We start from the raw sequence: 18,329 nt of genomic DNA, 5'->3' as shown, positions 1-18,329 counted from the left end.
GGGCAGGGAACTGAGATCCCACATGCCTCAGGATGTGGCCAAAAATTAAATAAGATTTGTCTTTTTTTTTTTTTTAAAGAGATTTGGATGTAGACATGCATAAGGAAAAAACTCCAGTATGTGAATATGGACTTCTGTGACCATAAAACAAGTGTTACAGTTTGAACTACAACCCCTCCCTGCCCCCTCAAAAGATGTCTGGGAGTCCCAAGCCCCTACCTCAGAAATGTGGCCTTGTTTGGAGTTGCAGTAATCTTTCTGGAAGTAGTCAAATTAAAAGGAAATCACTAAGGTGGGCTCTATTCCAAAAGAACTGAAGTCCTAATGAAAAGGGGAGGTTTGAGTACAGAGTCATGCACAGAGGGAAGATAGGCATCGGCAAGCCAAAGAGAGAGGCCTGGCATGGGTCCTGTCCTCACGTCCCCAGCAGGACAGCCTGCTCAAACCTCTATTTTGGACCTCCAGCTTGCAGAGCTGTTAGGCCATCTGTTGTTTTAGCTTCCCACCCTCAACCCACAGTGTGGATTCTTTTGTTACAGCAGATCTGCTGTTTTCTCAACTTCTTGTTCTCAATCTTGTCAGATAATTCCATTTTTTGCATTAAATTTGATGTTCAGAACTCTATGTATGTATATAAAAAATGTTTTGGAGTCACAAGTGAGGTTTATTTAGTTTATAACCTCCATTGCACACTAAGTTAAATTTATAGGAAATTAAAGCTGAACATTTGAAAATTGATCTGAAAGAAAGAACATGATATTTATAATTGGAACAGAAATAGATCCTAAAGGAAACTGTAACACTAAATAATCCTGGAAATGTAATTTTCCTTATTATAGTTTGTGTTTATTATTCATGAATTGTCCTACAATTTTCTGCAACAATTTTGTATCATATATGTAGCAAATAGAAAAGCTCCTATGTGTGCAGAGAAATTTTCTTCCAGTGTTTTTATAATCAGAGTATAATTTGCCTTGCTCAGGATTCATCAGAGGACTGGGAACTGGGAGTGTCTAGATACACCCACGGACAAACTCTCAGAACTATATTTTTTGTGACGGTAACAAAATGAAGAGCTCCCTTAGTGAAGCCTGTATTATCTGACCGCAAAGCCTCACCTTCCCCACATTTATTTTATCTCTCCTAAAGAATAGCATGAAATATAAGAAAGCCCCCCTAAATGATCAATGCAGAAAATAGAGGAAAACAGTAGAGTGTGAAAGACTAGAGATCTCTTCAAGAAAATCAGAGATACCAAGGGAACATTTCATGCAAAGATGGACACAATTAAGGGCAGAAATGGTATGGGCCTAACAGAAGATGAAGATATTAAGAAGAGGTGGCAAGAATAAACATAAGAACTATACAAAAAAGATCTTCATGACCCAGATAACCATGATGGTGTGATCACTCACCCAGAGTCACACATCCTGGAATGCAAAGTCAAGTGGGCCTTAGGAAGCATCACTACGAACAAAGATAGTGGAGGTGATGAAATTCCAGTGGAGCTATTTCAAATCCTGGAAGATGCTTTGAAAGTGCTGTACTCTATGCCAGCAAATTTGGAAAACTCAGCAGTGGCCACAGGACTGGAAAAGGTCAGCTTTCATTCCAATCCCAAAGAAAGGCAATGTCAAAGAATGTTCAAACTACTGCACAATTGCACTCATCTCACACACTAGCAAAGTAATGCTCAGAATTCTCCAAGCTATACTTGAACGGTACACGAAGCAAGAACTATCAGATGTTCAAGCTGGATTTATAAAAGGCAGAGGAACCAGAGATCAAATTGCCTACATGATTGTATCATAGAAAAATCAAGAAAATTAAAAAAAAAAATCTACTTCGGCTTCATTGACTACACTAAAGCCTTTGACTGTGTGGATCACAGCAAACTGTGGAAAATTCTTAAAGAGATGGGAATACCAGAACACCTTATCTGCCTCCTGAGAAATCTGTATGTAGGACAGGAAGCAACAGTTAGAACCAGACATGGGACAACAACTGGTTCCAAAGTGGGAAAGGAGTACGTCAATGCTGTATATTGTCACCCTGCTTATTTAACTTCTATGCAGAGTACATCATGTGAAATGCTGGACTGGATGAAGCACAAGCTGGAATCAAGACTTCAGGGAGAAATATCAATAGCCTCAGAAATGCAGATAACACCACTCTTATAGCAGAAAGCAAATTAAAGAGACTCGATGAAGGTGAAAGAGAAGAGTGAAAAAGCTGGCTTAAAAACTCAGTGTTCAAAAAATGAAGATCATGGCATCTGGTCCCATCATTTCATGGCAAATAGATGAGGAAACAATGGAAACAGTGATAAAGTTTATTTTCTTGGGTTCCAAAATCGCTGCAGATGGTGACTGCAGCCATGTAATTAAAAGATGCTTGCTCCTTGGAAGGAAAGCTATGACCAACTTAGATAGCATATTAAAAAGCAGAGACATTACATTGCCACCAAAAGTCTGTCTAGTCAAAGCTATAGTTTTTCCAGTAGTCATGTATGGATGTGAGAGTTGGACCATAAAGAATGCTGAGTAGCAAAGAATTGATGCTTTTGAATTGTGGTGTTGGAGAAGACTCTTGAGAGTCTTTTGGAATGGAAGGAGATCAAATCAGTCAGTCCTTCTTCATTCTTATATAGAGTGAAGTAAGCCAGAAAGAAAAACACCAATACAGTATACTAATGCATATATATGGAATTTAGAAAGATGGTAACAATAACCCTGTGTACGAGACAGCAAAAGAGACACTGATGTATAGAAAAGTCTTATGGACTCTATGGGAGAGGGAAAGGGTGGGAAGATTTGGGAGAATGGCATTGAAACATGTATAATATCATGTATGAAACGAGTTGCCAGTCCAGGTTCCATGCACGGTACTGGATGCTTGGGGCTGGTGCACTGGGATGACCCAGAGGGAGGGGAGGGGAGGGAGGAGGGAGGAGGGTTCAGGATGGGGAACACGGGTATACCTGTGGTGGATTCATTTCGATATTTGGCAAAACTAATACAATATTGTAAAGTTTAAAAATAAAATCAAATTAAAAAAATAAATCAGTCAGTCCTAAAGGAAATCAGTCCTGAATATTCATTGGAAAGACTGATGCTGAAGCTGAAGCTCCAATACTTTGGCCACCTGATGCGAAGAACTCACTGGTAAAGACCTTGATGCTGGGAAATTTTGAAGACAGGAGGAGAAGGGGACAACAGAGGATAAGATGGTTGGATGGCATCACTGACTCGATGGACATGAGTTTGAGCAAGCTCCGGGTGTTGGTGATAAGCCTGTCATGCTGCATTCCATGTGGTCATAAAGAGTTGGACATGACTGAGTGACTGAACTGGATATTATCAAAACAATTTTTACCAAACACTGCCATAATCAAGACGATCAGATGATTAAAATCCTTGTGTTGCACTTCACCCCCAACCCCAAAGCAAGAGAACAAAGCAAAACTAAAAAATAACCCATTTGGCTTTATTTCAAGGCCTTTTCAAAATCTGACTTCGTTCTTTCCCTCACTGTTCTCAGCATGAATCTTTTTTTTTCCTGTCAGATTAGAAATTCTCTTTTTCTACTTTTGGAACTTCGTTCTTGACTTCTTGTCATATTTACACTAATGAAAATCATACCCATTCTACAAAACCTAGGTCAAAGATGACCTCTTACATTCCATCAGAGCAGATCAGATCAGATCAGACCAGATCAGTCGCTCAGTCGTGTCTGACTCTTTTCGACCCCATGAATCACAGCACGCCAGGCCTCCCTGTCCATCACCAACCCCCGGAGTTCACTGAGACTCATGTCCATCGAGTCAGTGATGCCATCCAGCCATCTCATCCTCTGTCGTCCCCTTCTCCTCCTGCCCCCAATCCCTCCCAGCATCAGGGTCCTTTCCAATGAATCAACTCTTCGCATGAGGTGGCCAAAGTACTGGAGTTCCAGCTTTAGCATCATTCCTTCCAAAGAAATCCCAGGGCTGATCTCCTTCAGAATGGACTGGTTGGATCTCCTTGAAGTCCAAGGGACTCTCAAGAGTCTTCTCCAACACCACAGTTCAAAAGCATCAATTCTTCGGCGCTCAGCCTTCTTCACAGGCCAACTCTCACATCCATACATGACCACAGGAAAAACCATAGCCTTGACTAGACGAACCTTTGTTGGCAAAGTAATGTCTCTGCTTTTGAATATGCTATCTAGGTTGGTCATAACTTTCCTTCCAAGGAGTAAGCGTCTTTTAATTTCATGGCTGCAGTCACCATCTGAAGTGATTTTGGAGCCCAGAAAAATAAAGTCTGACACTGTTTCCCCATCTATTTCCCATGAAGTGATGGGACCAGTTGCCATGATCTTAGTTTTCTGAATGTTGAGCTTTAAGCCAACTTTTTCACTCTCCTCTTTCACTTTCATCAAGAGGCTTTTGAGTTCCTCTTCACTTTCTGCCATAAGGGTGGTGTCATCTGCATGTCTGAGGTTATTGATATTTTTCCAGGCAATCTTGATTCCAGCTTATGTTTCTTCCAGTCCAGCGTTTCTCATGATGTACTCTGCATATAAGTTAAATAAACAGGGTGACAATATACAGCCTTGACGAACTCCTTTTCCTATTTGGAACCAGTCTGTTGTTCCATGTCCAGTTCTAACCGTTGCTTCCTGACCTGCATACAAATTTCTCAAGAGGCAGATCAGGCGATCTGGTATTTCCATCTCTTTCAGAATTTCCACAGTTTATTGTGATCCACGCAGTCAAAGGCTTTGGCATAGTCAATAAAGCAGAAATAGATGTTTTTCTGGAACTCTCTTGCTTTTTCTATGATCCAGCAGATGTTAGCAAATTGATCTCTGGTTCCTCTGCCTTTTCTAACCAGCTTGAACCTCAGGAAGTTCACGATTCACATATTGCTGAAGCCTGGCTTGGAGAATTTTGAGTATTACTTTACTAGCGTGTGAGATGAGTGCAATTGTGCAGTAGTTTGAACATTCTTTGGCATTGCCTTTCTTTGGGATTGGAATGAAAACTGCCCCTTTCCAGTCCTGTGGCCACTGCTGAGTTTTCCAAATTTGCTGGCATATTGAGTGCCGCATTTTCACAGCAGCATCTTTCAGGATTTGGAATAGCTCAACTGGAATTCCATCACCTCCACTAGCTTTGTTCATAGCGATGCTTTCTAAGGCCCACTTGACTTCACATTTCCGGATGTCTGGCTCTAGGTCAGTGATCACACCATCGTGATTATCTGGGCCATGAAGCTCTTTTTTGTACAGTTCTTCTGTGTATTCTTGCCATCTCTCTTTAATATCTTCTGCTTCTGTTAGGTCCATACCATTTCTTTCCTTTATCGAGCTCATCTTTGCATGAAATGTTCCTTTGGTATCTCTGATTTTCTTGAAGAAATTCTTAGTCTTTCCCATTCTGTTGTTTTCCTCTATTTCTTTGCATTGATCACTGAAGAAGGCTTTCTTATCTCTTCTTGCTATTCTTTGGAACTCTGCATTCAGATGTTTATATCTTTCCTTTTCTCCTTTGCTTTTCACTTCTCTTCTCTTCACAGCTATTTGTAAGGCCTCCACAGACAGCCATTTTGCTTTTTTTGCATTTCTTTTCTATGGGAATGGTCTTGATCCCTGTCTCCTGTACAATGTCACGAACCTCATTTCATAGTTCATCAGGCACTCTATCTATCAGATCTAGGCCCTTAAATCTATTTCTCACTTCCACTGTATAATCATAAGGGATTTGATTTAGGTCATATCTGAATGGTCTAGTGATTTTCCCTACTTTCTTCATTTTAAGTCTGAATTTGGCAATAAGGAGTTCATGGTCTGAGCCACAGTCAGCTCCTGATCTTGTTTTTTGCTATCTTTGGCTGCAAAGAATATAATCAATCTGATTTCGGTGTTGACCATCTGGTGATGTCCATGTATAGAGTATCTCTTGTGTTGTTGGAAGAGGGTGTTTGTTATGACCAGTGCATTTTCTTGGCAAAACTCTGTTAGTCTTTGCCCTGCTTCATTCCGTATTCCAAGGCCAAATTTGCCTGTTACTCCAGGTGTTTCTTGACTTCCTATTTTTGCATTCCAGTCCCCTATAATGAAAAGGACATCTTTTTTGGGTGTTAGTTCTAAAAGGTCTTGTAGGTCTTCATAGAACCGTTCAACTTCAGCTTCTTCAGCATTACTGGTTGGGGCATAGACTTGGATTACATTCCATAGTTACTGTTAAATAGCTAAGAGTATTTGTTTCTCTGCCCTGGTACCACACTCGGCGCTAAGGGGCATTTACCTTAATCATGTATGTTTTCCCTACTAGATTGAATTCCAGTATCTGGAGGGCAAGAACTAACTTTGATTCATCAGTAGAGCATTAGCTTAGTATTAGCATCTATATTAGCTTTGAATCTATCAAGCATGCTATAAATAAATGAATCAATTATTGTTTAATGAAAAAAATCTGCTTTGATTCTTAAGCATAGAAAACATTGCTCTGAAGGTTAAGTGTTTGGAACTTGAAAACAAGATATGTAAAAGGTGTTGCAAGACTATGTACATTACCAAAAGTTAAATATTAATGTGTGGTGGAGATTATGAATTATATACTAGTATTGATTTTTACTTTTGTTTTAGTATTAGGTTGGTGCAAACATAATTGTGGTTTTCATATTGCTGAAATTTGCCATTTGATATTGTAATACAGTTTTAATAAATTATAATGCACATTTCTCACTTTATGTTTGTTTCTTTTTTTGCTAATGACATTACTTGCTGATTATTTTATATTTTAATGTTTGGACTATAGAAATAATGTTAGACAGAAAGCAAATTCAAGCCGTTTTCTTATTTGAGTTCAAAATGGGTCATAAACAGCAAAGACAACTCACAACATCAAAAACTCTTTTGGTCCAGAAACTGCTAATGAACATACAGTGCAGTGGTGGTTCAGGTTTTCAAAGATGAGCTCCTTGAGATGAGGAATGTAGTGACTGTCCATATGAAGTTGACAACCAACTGAGAGCAATCATTAAAACTGATCTTCTTACAACTACACAGGAAGTTGCTGCAGAACTCAATATCAACCATCCTATGGTCGTTTGGCATTTGAAGTAAATTGGAAAGGTGAAAAAGCTCAATAAGTGGATGCTTCATGAGCTAACTGGAAATCAAAAACATCATCATTCTGAAGTGTCATCTTCTCTTACCTTATGCAACAACAGCAAATCATTCTCGATCTGATTGTGACCTGTGACAAAGAGTGGATTTTTTATGACAACTGGTGATAACCAGCTCAGTGGTTGGACCAAGAAGAAGCTACAAAGCACTTTCCAAAGCCAAACTTCCACCAAAAAGAAGTCATGATCAGTGTTTGCTGGTGTCTGATCCACTACAACTTTCTGAGTCCAGGAGAAGCCATTACATCTGAGAATGTTCAGCAAATCAGTGAGATGCACCAAAAACTGCTATGTGTGCAGCTGACATTGGTCAACAGAAGGGACCCAGTTCTTTTCTATGACAATGCTTGACCACGCATTGCATAACCAACACTTCAAAAGTTGAACAAATTGGATTGTGAAGTTTTACCTCATCTGCCATATTCACCTGACCTCTCTCCAACTGAGTACTACTTCTTCAAGCATCTCAACAATTTTTTGCAGGGAAAACACTTCCACAACCAGCAGGATGCACAAAATGCTTTCCACAGTTCATCAGATCCTGAAGCATGATTTTTATGCTACAGGAATAAACAAACTTATTTCTCATTGGCAAAACTATGTTGATCATAATGGTTCCTATTTTGATGAATAAAGATGTGTTTGAGCCTAGTTACAATGATTTAAATTTCATGGTCTGAAACTGCAATTAGTTTTGCACCAACCAGATAATTATAAGCATAAGCCCCTACATGATAATTTAACATACTCTTACATTTCCCCATCTCCCATAATATTGAATGTGATTAGGCAAGTAAGTTCTTACCAATGGAATATGAGACATAAGGTTTACAATTTCTGGGATACTTCCTGAAAAAATGAATTTCCTACCTCCCTTCCATCCTTTTTGTTCCTTCATGTGGGAGTAAAAAAAGGATAAGATAATTTCCAGCTTCAGCTTTGCAGATGAGGCAACACTTGAGGAACGAATGGGCAACAAGACAGAAAGAACTTTCACCCTGGAGAGACCCTGTTGAACAGAACTGTCTGACAAGTCTGGACCTTCCACCATCTTCTGAATTTTTACATGAAGGAGAAATGAACTTAAACCTTGCTTGGGCCACTTCCAATTTTTTTCTTCTAGGGGGTCATTTTGTCACCACAGACATAGAACTTGAAAGTTATACTATAGTACAGTAATAAAAAATTTTGAATATTTATCCTAACATTATTCTGAAGATATTGGAATAACCTCCCTTAGGCATCATTTTAGATAATTATTTGGATTTTCTTATTGAATTTCAATAGGATGTAATAGCCAGTGTTTATAATGATGATCACTATTCATCAAAAATAAAGGATTATGAGTTCACGTCCCCTTTCTAAAAAGAAAGGTAGATATTTGGTATGTTTCAGAGGGGTTAATTTAAGATCATTCACAAGCAAAAGGTTTTTGCATTTTACAGAACAGTATTAAATCTCTCTAGAAAATTCAACTAACCATAACAATAAGATTTTTAAAAATACATAAAGCAGATTTATTTTTAAGTTCTCTACAAAGATATGTTAAAATCTCCAATTAAATTGTTTTTTTTTATTATTTTTCACTGAAATATAGTTGATTTACAATGTGATGTTAATTTCTGCTGTACAGCAAAATGATTCAGTGGCACTAGTGATAAAGAACCTGCCTGCCAGTGCAGGAGATGTAAGAGATGTGGGTTTGATCCCTGGATTGGGAAGATTCCCTGGAGAAGGAAATGGCAACCCACTCCAGCATTCTAGTCTGGAGAATCAGTCCCATGGACAGAGCAGCCTGGTGGGCTACAGTTCACAGGGTCCCAAAGAGTCAGACTTGACTAAAGTAACTTAGCATACAGACTGTACTTTAGGGGACATATATTTTAAATGACACCAAAAAGGTTAGCAATAATTGATGTAGTTAGAAATTCTGAACTCCAGAGTCTTGTGGGGTCTGTTTCTAAGGCTATGATAGAGTAACTAGAATGAGATTTACCCACTAGCCATAAAGAATAACAAAATTAGAGAACTATACAAAGAAACAGTGTTCAAATGTTGGGAAAAAAGCAGCATGGAACTATAATCCTTAAAGAAGAAAAATAAACAAGGTAAGCCACATCATCTTCATGGTTTCCTTCCTGGAGGGACTTTGCAAACAGGAGGAGGCTGTCTTACACAGAGCACTGCAGAATTGTGAGGGCCTCTACTAGGCCAGGCAAAGAACAACTTGGGGGCAGCATATGAAACAGTCCCGAGTTCACATAGAGCTCACTGGCACAACTTAATCTTGGGGATTCAACCAGAGGGGAGGGTCCTTGTTGAACACTTGGGAGCTTCAGTGGAAACCCCAGGGAAAATATGCTTTTGCAGTAATACCAGAGTGAAGCATACTTTATACCCGTCTTCACAAACTTAAACAATTTTAAAGCACCAAGCTGTCTGCTCGAATGAAGTCCAGTACTCTTTACAAGAAATTAACAAAATATAGCACCCCTAAACAATATCCATCATTTAATATTTTTAATTACTATTTCAAAAAGCAGAACTGTGTAACTCCTTGTTCAATGAGAAACAGACAATAGAGGCAAACTTAGAAATAATGGACTGAAATAGAAGCAGTTTATTTTTTTCCCAGCTTATTGAGATATAATTAACATATTGCATAATTTTAAGGCATAAAATGTGCTGATTTGATACCTATTTATATTGAAAAAAATAATTACCACAATAAGGTTAGTTAACATATCCATACTTCACATAATTATAATTTGTATGTATGTGTGGTGAGACCTTTTAAAATCTACTCTCCTAACAACTTTCAAATATTTAACACAGTGTTTTGAACTGTAGTCACTAGGCTGTAAATTACATTTCCAGGACTTATTCATCTGAGAAGCACTTTAAGAAGTAGGCCTAACTTTCTTAGTATGTTACTCTCCAACCCTCTAACCCTCCCCTCACCAAAATTAAAACTTTATGGAAAGAGTAGGACTGTCAGTAATAGCATCTGCCATAAATTTCAAAGCAACAATTCAAGAAAGTAGAATACCTTTATCCCCCTGCAAGAAACGTATTGCCCTACACAAGAATCTTACTCTCACTAGCTCCATACTCAGCCCACTAAACTAGCCAAATTTTAACAAAGTAAGAAAAAGGATGAATTCATCATCTGTGTCTTTCTTTGACAAAATTCCATTTTAACAAAATTCAACAGTTGAGATAAAATATCAGTGAAACTTCAGTTTTCTCAGTCTAAAGGTAACTCACTCTCACATAGTGGAAGTGTATATTTTCACAAATTGATGTAGACCTCCTGAGTAATCAGTAGGTGTCTTTTGTTTCCTCAGAAATTGCACTTACTAATTCCTGCTTTTTACATTTTTCCTTCCATAACTATATGTATTAGTGTTCCTGCTGGGTTTTAACTTCATTTCAAGTACATATTAGAATAATATTTTTTCTTACTATGAGGAAAAAAAGTGAAAAATTTAAACAAGTAAAAATAAATATTTGTTTATTTTTAAACAAGTCGGGGCAAAAACTGGGGTAAAATCAGGGGTAAAAACAAATAAATCATGGGCAAAAACTGGCAGCCTGAAGAAATGCTTTGTTCCCCCAACAAAATGTTCACAAATCTTCCAATTTTGCATGACTTTAGGTGGGCTTGTATTCTCCAATCTGTCAGAGGTCCCTCCAACCCTCTTACATCATATTCTACGTACGTTTACTCATTTTACTCCCTAATCCAGTACGTACTTGAATCTTCCAATCCCTACTTTAAGTGTATAAACCAAGATTAATAAATGAATAATTTCTTCCCATTTGCAGAAAACTTTTAACTGTCTTCCAAAATGACTTCTAAAACAAGTAACGGACTTTTGGCATTTGGCTTAAAGCTTGGGGGCTGGCCTTTTGTCAGTAATAGTCTCTTCTAAGTGGAGAAAATAGAATGTGGTAACACGTCTTTGATTTATTTGAGTAAGTTGTGTTCACAGCCACATTGGATGACTTGTATTATCAAGTTACATATACGTTATATTTATATGGTTTTTTTCTTTCTATTTTTTTAAAAGGAAGCTTTATTCTTTCTTTTATAATTTTATTTATGTATGTATTTTTGGCTGTGCTAGATCTCTGTTGATGTACACAGGGCTTTCATTAGTTGTGGCTCTCAGGCTCTATGGCGCAAGCTCAGTAGTTGTGACGCACCGGCTTAGTTTTCAGGCAGCATGTGGGGTCTTCCTTCCCAGACCAGGGATCGAACCCATATTTCCTGCATTGCTAGGCAGATTCTTAATGACTGGACCACCAGGGAAGCTCACTTATATGGTTACTTTCAATTGCATATTTGAAAATATATTTTTAAAGACTAAAATGCCTACAAGGAGTATTCATAATTTTTATAATATTTAAATTTCCATTTCTTCCCTTAAAAAAAATCTCAGAACACTTAAAAATATTTTACAGATAATTTACAAAGCATTCTTTTCTACGTAGTCAAAAAAATTCCACACTGTCTCACAAAGCAACAGAGGGAAATTCACACTCATTATCTAAAGCATTAAATCGCCAAGACTACATTCTTTTCTTAACAAAATTGACCTTTACTAACATTAAGGGTAAGAACTTTCTGTTTAATAATTTGGGAGATAATTGTGCAATACTTTAAACAAATGGAAGAATTTGGGAAATTTAAAAGAAATGTTAAGTAGTTCTTATTTCTCCCATTTTTTTTTTTTTCAAGTAAGCACTGCCTCATAGACTATTTTTACACTGTCACGTTTAGCTTCCAATTTTTAGGGTTAATTGGGTGGGCTGCCGTCTATGGGGTCACACAGAGTCGGACACGACTGAAGTGACTTAGCAGCAGTAGCAGAGCTCTCTTTAGTCAAAATAATAGTGAATTGCCTACGTTTATGTTAACTGCTTTCCTGTCAGCCCCTAGTAGTTTGCTGTTTTGATATAGCATTTTTTTTTTTTTCCTAACTTCCATCTTACTCACATCTAATTTGGTATGTTTTTATTTTGTCTTCCTTTAGTAGTGTAAAAGATAAGTCAGTATTAATTTGTAAAAGGAATGCAGAGTAATACAAGATGGACTTCTAAGGATTTTTCTGATCCCAGCATTTCTCCAGCAAGTCTTAAAATGTTGTCTGTATCATACCATTATGGTTTATTCTAATATATATTCTTAAAAATAAAAATTGTAAGTTACAAGTAATATGTAAAATTTATCTGAGATATAATGTAAGAGACATATAAAGAACAGTAAGACCCCCTTAGTTGTTTACAACCCAACTGAACATTGAAATTATCATGGGAGCTTTAAAAATTACTGGTGCTTAGATCCTTTACCCAGAAATTCTGATTTGGCTGTTTTGGAATGCAGCCTGGACACAAGATTTGTTTGTTTAACTCCTCAGATAACTCTCAAGTACAACCAATGTTGAAAACCACTGAACTAAGCCAATCTGCAGATTATTGGTTCTTAACTTCGACTAAACAGTAGGCAATTAGTCAAACAATAATCTGTATCAATGCTGCCAGGAACAAAGAGCTTTATTTGGGGTCTTAGGAATTGCCATTCTGGAAGCACAAATTGGGGTGAAGTTAAAAGTTTTCAAGGAAGAGAAAGAGCCAGGGATTTATAAAGACAGAAGTCACAAGTTTGTTAAAGCTCTCTGGAAAGAATTATCACTGATCCTTGTGCAGGAAGGAGATATTTGTTCTTAAGGGATATGCTGTCAGAGTTATTTAGGGTAAGGGTCCAACAAGCACCTTAAATTTCTGAAGCATAGGGCAGAGTTCTGGATGCCTGAGTTAAGACAGTAAGTGATAAGCAGTTCAGAGTCCATCAAGAATCACTTCCTCAGTAGCCTCCCAGCTCCATTTCGGAGATCTCTCTTGGCAACACTAAATTTGTTTTATTTTCCTCCCAGAGAATTAACAGGTGCATTAAAACTATAGGGTATGAAACTCTAGTCCCATAGATTAGAATTTAGCTTCTCTTGAGGTGGAGTCCAGGAGATAAATCTATTTTGTTTCCAGTGTGATGATTTTAATGTGAAGTTAAAACTAAGTATTATTACTCAAAAATTAAGCTGTTTAATACCACAGCATGGGAGAGAGATAGTACTGTTATTGTGTTTTTGTGTTTTTAGATAACATGCTATATACAACCTTGGCCTGGTAGAAGCACTCAGTGACACAAGTTTAGTTATATAACTAAAGCAAGTAAGTTAATTATATTTAAAAAGTATTATTAGTAACTGTATTTTAGGATACGTGGGGGGAATTGCAGTTCTATGTACCCTACCATTCAGCGGTTCTAAATTTGATCCTCGTGAAAATTTTGGTCAAATTATCGTATTTCTATCTACGAGTCAGTCAGAATTTTCACCAACACAAAGCTGAAGAGCAATTATCGTCCAATTAAAAATAAATAAAAAGAATTTCCAGCTGCTCTGGAAAGTCTCATTGACACAGTGTTGCCTTATCCATTAGACTGACAGTATCTCTGGATCATTTCCATTAATGCTGGGCTACAGAACAGTGTATGGGCTTCCCAGGTGGCTCAGTGGTAAAGAATTTATTTCCCCGTGCAGGAGATGTAGGACACTTGGGTTCTATACCTGGGTCAGGGAAGAAGCCCTTGAAGGAGGAAATGGCAACGCACTCCAGTATTCTTGCCTGGAAAATGCTATCAACAGAGGAGCCTGGAGGACTACAGTCCTCAGGAATGCGGAGTCTGACCGGACTTTGCAACCGAGCACCCAGGCACAGAACAGTGCTGATGTCTCAGGCAGCCTCAAGGCAGGAAGAAGCAGCAGGACCTCAACAAACAGCATCCCATAATGCAGGGATAAAAGAAAGCACTTTTGAATTTATAATGAGGAAAAGTATAAAGAAGTTTAATTATTTTTAATAATGTTAAAGCATGTAAATGACGAAGTATTAAAACCCATTCACTGGAAGGAGCCTTCGGAGCAGGGCGAGGACCTAGGCCAGGGTGGTGGTAAGCAGGTTCCTTCCGGAGGTGGGGCCAGGACTCCCTATCACAAGATGAAGCTGCACTGACATTGCCAGGGGCAGCAGCTGCGGCCGCTGGGGTCACGGTTAACTGACGGAACCTCCAGAGCTCACTTCCCCGAGGCAAGGCCAGGCATGCCGTCAGTTGACGGAACCGCCGTGGCACCGCCCCGTCTGCCCCGCACAGGAACCTGGGAAGGCGCCGACATGGCGGACAGCGCGACACTGGACGCGACCACAGTGCAAGTGCTGCAGGACCTGGCCAACCGCCTGCGCGTCCATTCCATCAGGGCTACATGTGCCTCTGGCTCCGGCCACCCCACGTCGTGCTGCAGTGCGGCAGAGATCGTGTCGGTGCTTTTCTTCCACACCATGAGGTACAGACAGACTGAGCCCGCGCACCCTGACAACGACAGATTCGTCCTTTCCAAGGGTCATGCCGCTCCACTGCTCTATGCTGCCTGGGTGGAGGCAGGCAGCATCAGTGAACCTGACCTGCTGAACTTGAGGACAATTCATTGCGACCTCGAGGGACACCCCACCCCCAGGCTGTCGTTTGTGGATGTGGCGACAGGATCGCTCGGGCAAGGGTTGGGGGCTGCATGTGGAATGGCTTATACTGGCAAGTACTTGGACAAAGCCAGCTACCGGGTATTCTGCCTCCTGGGCGACGGTGAGTCCTCAGAAGGCTCCGTCTGGGAAGCTTTGGCTTTTGCTTCCCACTACGGTTTGGACAATCTCGTAGCAGTGTTCGACGTGAACCGCTTGGGGCAAAGTGGCGTTGCGCCCCTGAAGCACTGCACAGACATCTATCGGAATCGCTGCGAGGCCTTTGGGTGGAATACTTACTTAGTAGATGGCCATGATGTGGAGGCGTTGTGCCAGGCTTTTTCTCAAGCTGCTCAAGGGAAGAACAAGCCCACTGCCATAATTGCAAAGACCTTCAAGGGCCGGGGTATTCCAAATGTTGAGGATGCAGAAAATTGGCATGGAAAACCACTGCCAAAAGAAAGAGCAGATGAAATCATTAGACTAATTAAAAGTCAGATAAAGACCAACAGGAATCTCCTACCAAAACCTCCTGTTGAAGGCTCACCTCCAGTCAGCATCACAAATATAAAAATGACCTGTTTGCCTGATTATAAAGTTGGTGACAAGGTAGCTACTCAGAAAGCATATGGTTTGGCTCTGGCTAAACTCGGCCTTGCAAATGAAAGAGTTGTTGTCCTGGATGGTGACCCAAAGAACTCCACCTTTTTTGAAATATTCAAGAAACAACATCCTGAGCGTTTTATTGAGTGTTTTGCTGCGGAACAAAACATGGTGAGTGTGGCACTGGGCTGTGCCACGCGTGGTCGAACCATTACTTTTGTTACTACTTTAGGTGCCTTTTTGACTAGAGCATTTGATCAGATCCGGATGGGAGCCATATCTCAAAGTAATATAAATCTTATTGGTTCTCACTGTGGGGTGTCTGTTGGTGAAGATGGCCCTTCCCAGATGGCTTTGGAAGATCTAGCCATGTTCCGGAGCATTCCCAATTGCACTGTTTTCCTCCCAAGTGATGCTGTCTCGACAGAGCATGCTGTTTATCTGGCTGCCAATAGTGAAGGAATGTGCTTCATTCGGACCAACCGATCAGAAACTGCAGTTATTTATACCCCACAAGAACATTTTGAGATTGGAAGGGCCAAGGTCATCCGCCACAGTAATAATGACAAAGTCACAGTAATTGGAGCTGGAGTTACTCTGCATGAAGCCTTAGCAGCTGCTGATGCTCTTTCTCAGCAAGATATTTCTATCTGTGTTATTGACCCATTTACCATTAAACCCCTGGATGCTGCCACCATCATCTCCTGTGCAAAAGCTACTGATGGCCGGGTTGTCACAGTGGAAGATCATTACCAGGAAGGTGGCATTGGCGAAGCCGTGTGTGCAGCAGTGTCTGGGGAGCCTGACATCCATGTTCATCAGCTATCGGTGTCAGGAGTGTCTGAAAGAAACAGGAAACCTAGTGAATTACTGAGTATATTTGGTGTCAGTGCAAGACACATCATAGCAGCTGTGAAATATACTTTAATGAACTAAAATAGCCGATTTTTAAAAATGTCAGTCTCTTTGTGTTGGTTTTAAAACCCTGTTGGACGTTTTTGTTTATTATTTAAACAAAGCCATTTAAGAGCTTGTTTCATTCCTAATTCAGAAATTCAAGTCAACTACTTTTCTTTTAAACTGTGACTGTATTTACAAATGTCACTCAGTGTTGAATCATAAGTAGTTTAACAGAATACAACAACCTAATATGAAGTTTGCTGATAAGACTGCAAATAATTGACTAATTTGGGAATTAATGTGGAGGTAAGTTTCCTAAATGTAATTTATTTGTGAAGAAAGTGTGAATTTCATTGTAGACTTCAGTAGCCTAGGTTTTGAGGCAAGTATAAGGTTTCATGTAATGTCATCCCTCCTGCGGCTTCCTGGATAATTTTTGACTACAGTTGCCTGGAAATTCCCTTCAAAGTGTGTCTTCTCTCCTCTGCAGTTTAGAGACGAGGACAGCAGTGAAAGCTCTTATGATGTACCTCATTGCTTCAGTGACTGTTCTGTGAAGAGATGAAAGCCTGACTACTTCTGGTTTGCACACTATAATGTTTTGTGAGGTTTCAGAAACGTTTCATTTTCTCAGTGACCAAACCAATTTGCTAACTTGATTGTATTCATCTACTCAGGAAACTAGAATTAGTGTAATAAAGTATTTAAAAACCAATAACTTTATTCAGTTTGTGTCATGTATGTGTGACTTGGTTTCTCTCTGATAAAACAAAACAAAAAACTTCTATCTAAACCAGAAACAGAAAGAGGCATATTCCCTTAATAGAGGAAAATGTCCCAGCTGGAGACAAATCACTGGAAAACAATGTGTGGACTGAAGCACACCCCTCACTTTTTGCTGTGAGTACATAGATTATATGGCTGGAATGTAAGAATGAAGTACTAGTCAGGTAAATCAAAGCCAGACCCAAAGTTCAAAAGTAAATTTAAAATGACTTTTTGTCAGGTAATTCCTTAGTTTTATTACCTTCATTAAGTGTCATCATTAAGTTCATTGGACACATAACCCAATTTGTTCTGGAAGGTATCATAGAAACCAAAAATCACTAACCTGGGAATCAGAGAAATGGGGGCCTGCTCAGAACAGTAGTAATATTGTCTGCACTTTTTCTCTGAGCTGGTTCTGGTTTCTTCTTTTGAAAATTGATGATAATTGTTCTATTTCCTAAGATTCAAAAATCACTTTGTAAAATTAAAAACAGTTGCTATAGGATTATTGTAGGAATTTAGAAAATACAGATACACAACAAATTTAGCTCATTTGTCTCACTATAGAAAAATCCACTTGTAGTATGCATATATAACTGTAGCTCTTAAAATATGGTCATTCCCATGTAGTAACATCAATCAGATGTATCCATGAATGGGGTGCTATTGAATAAAAGTCTTTATCCTTAAAGTTTTTAAACCTTACTGAAAGGTTGTTGCTGAACCACGAAAGACGCCAGGATTCTTGGCCTCTGGAGGAGAAGAATTCAATCCGGGGCCAGAGACGAGGCTTGATGGCTCAGAGCTTTTGTGTAATAAAGTTTTGTTAAAGTATAAAAGAGAGAGAACGCTTCTGACATAGACATCAGAAGGGGGCAGAAAGAGTACCCATCCCCCTGCTAGTCTTTAGCCGGATGTTATATAGCTACTAGCAGTCTGCTAATTAAAGAAAGAAAATGTCTCAAAACTCAGAGAATGACACCAGACCTCACCCACAAGATGCATTTTGAGATCATCTTGGCACCAGGTGAGTTATCCTGGGCCATAAATATAGAGAAGGGGAAAAAAAATGTAACACTAGTTTGTTTCTTCCTGCCGCATAAGAGAGAAAAAATGTCTGACACTCGCAGCCTATTTCCTCTGTTTGGAGACCCTGGCCTTCCTGCCTGTTACAACCTCTCTACTATTGATTTACACACAGATTAAAACAGATAAAATACCAGCACAAAATTACTTGTCCTAATTTGAGTGTGTATACCAGGAAAGAGCTTCAGTTTTTATGACTTGCAACTTGAATGTGGGCTG

The 18,329-nt window shown here is 39.2% G+C and overlaps 1 protein-coding gene across 2 annotated transcripts; it reads left to right on the top strand.

The window, feature by feature from the left end:
- The first annotated feature begins 14,395 nt into the window (after positions 1–14,395).
- Positions 14,396–16,974, top strand: TKTL2 (transketolase-like 2). Of its 2 annotated transcripts, XM_010858341.1 has the most exons (2): positions 14,412–14,636; positions 14,751–16,956. In XM_010858341.1, exons 1-2 carry the CDS (start codon positions 14,412–14,414, stop codon positions 16,290–16,292), a joined length of 1,767 nt encoding a protein of 588 aa, XP_010856643.1. In that variant the 3' UTR covers positions 16,293–16,956. The 2 variants fall into 2 exon arrangements, with proteins under 2 accessions (XP_010856642.1, XP_010856643.1); XM_010858340.1 differs by having other exon boundaries at positions 14,396–16,974.
- Positions 16,975–18,329: the final 1,355 nt, after the last annotated feature.

Source organism: Bison bison, unplaced genomic scaffold (assembly GCF_000754665.1).
Source record: "Bison bison bison isolate TAMUID 2011002044 unplaced genomic scaffold, Bison_UMD1.0 scf7180017864385, whole genome shotgun sequence".
Lineage (NCBI taxonomy): Eukaryota > Metazoa > Chordata > Mammalia > Artiodactyla > Bovidae > Bison > Bison bison.
Note: the sequence above shows the minus strand (reverse complement) of the source record. Positions and strands in the feature narration are given on the sequence as shown.

Coding starts and splice junctions, on each gene's coding strand:
- TKTL2 (XM_010858340.1), top strand. CDS start 14,412: ATGGCGGACAGCGCGACACTGGACGCGACCACAGTGCAAGTGCTGCAG.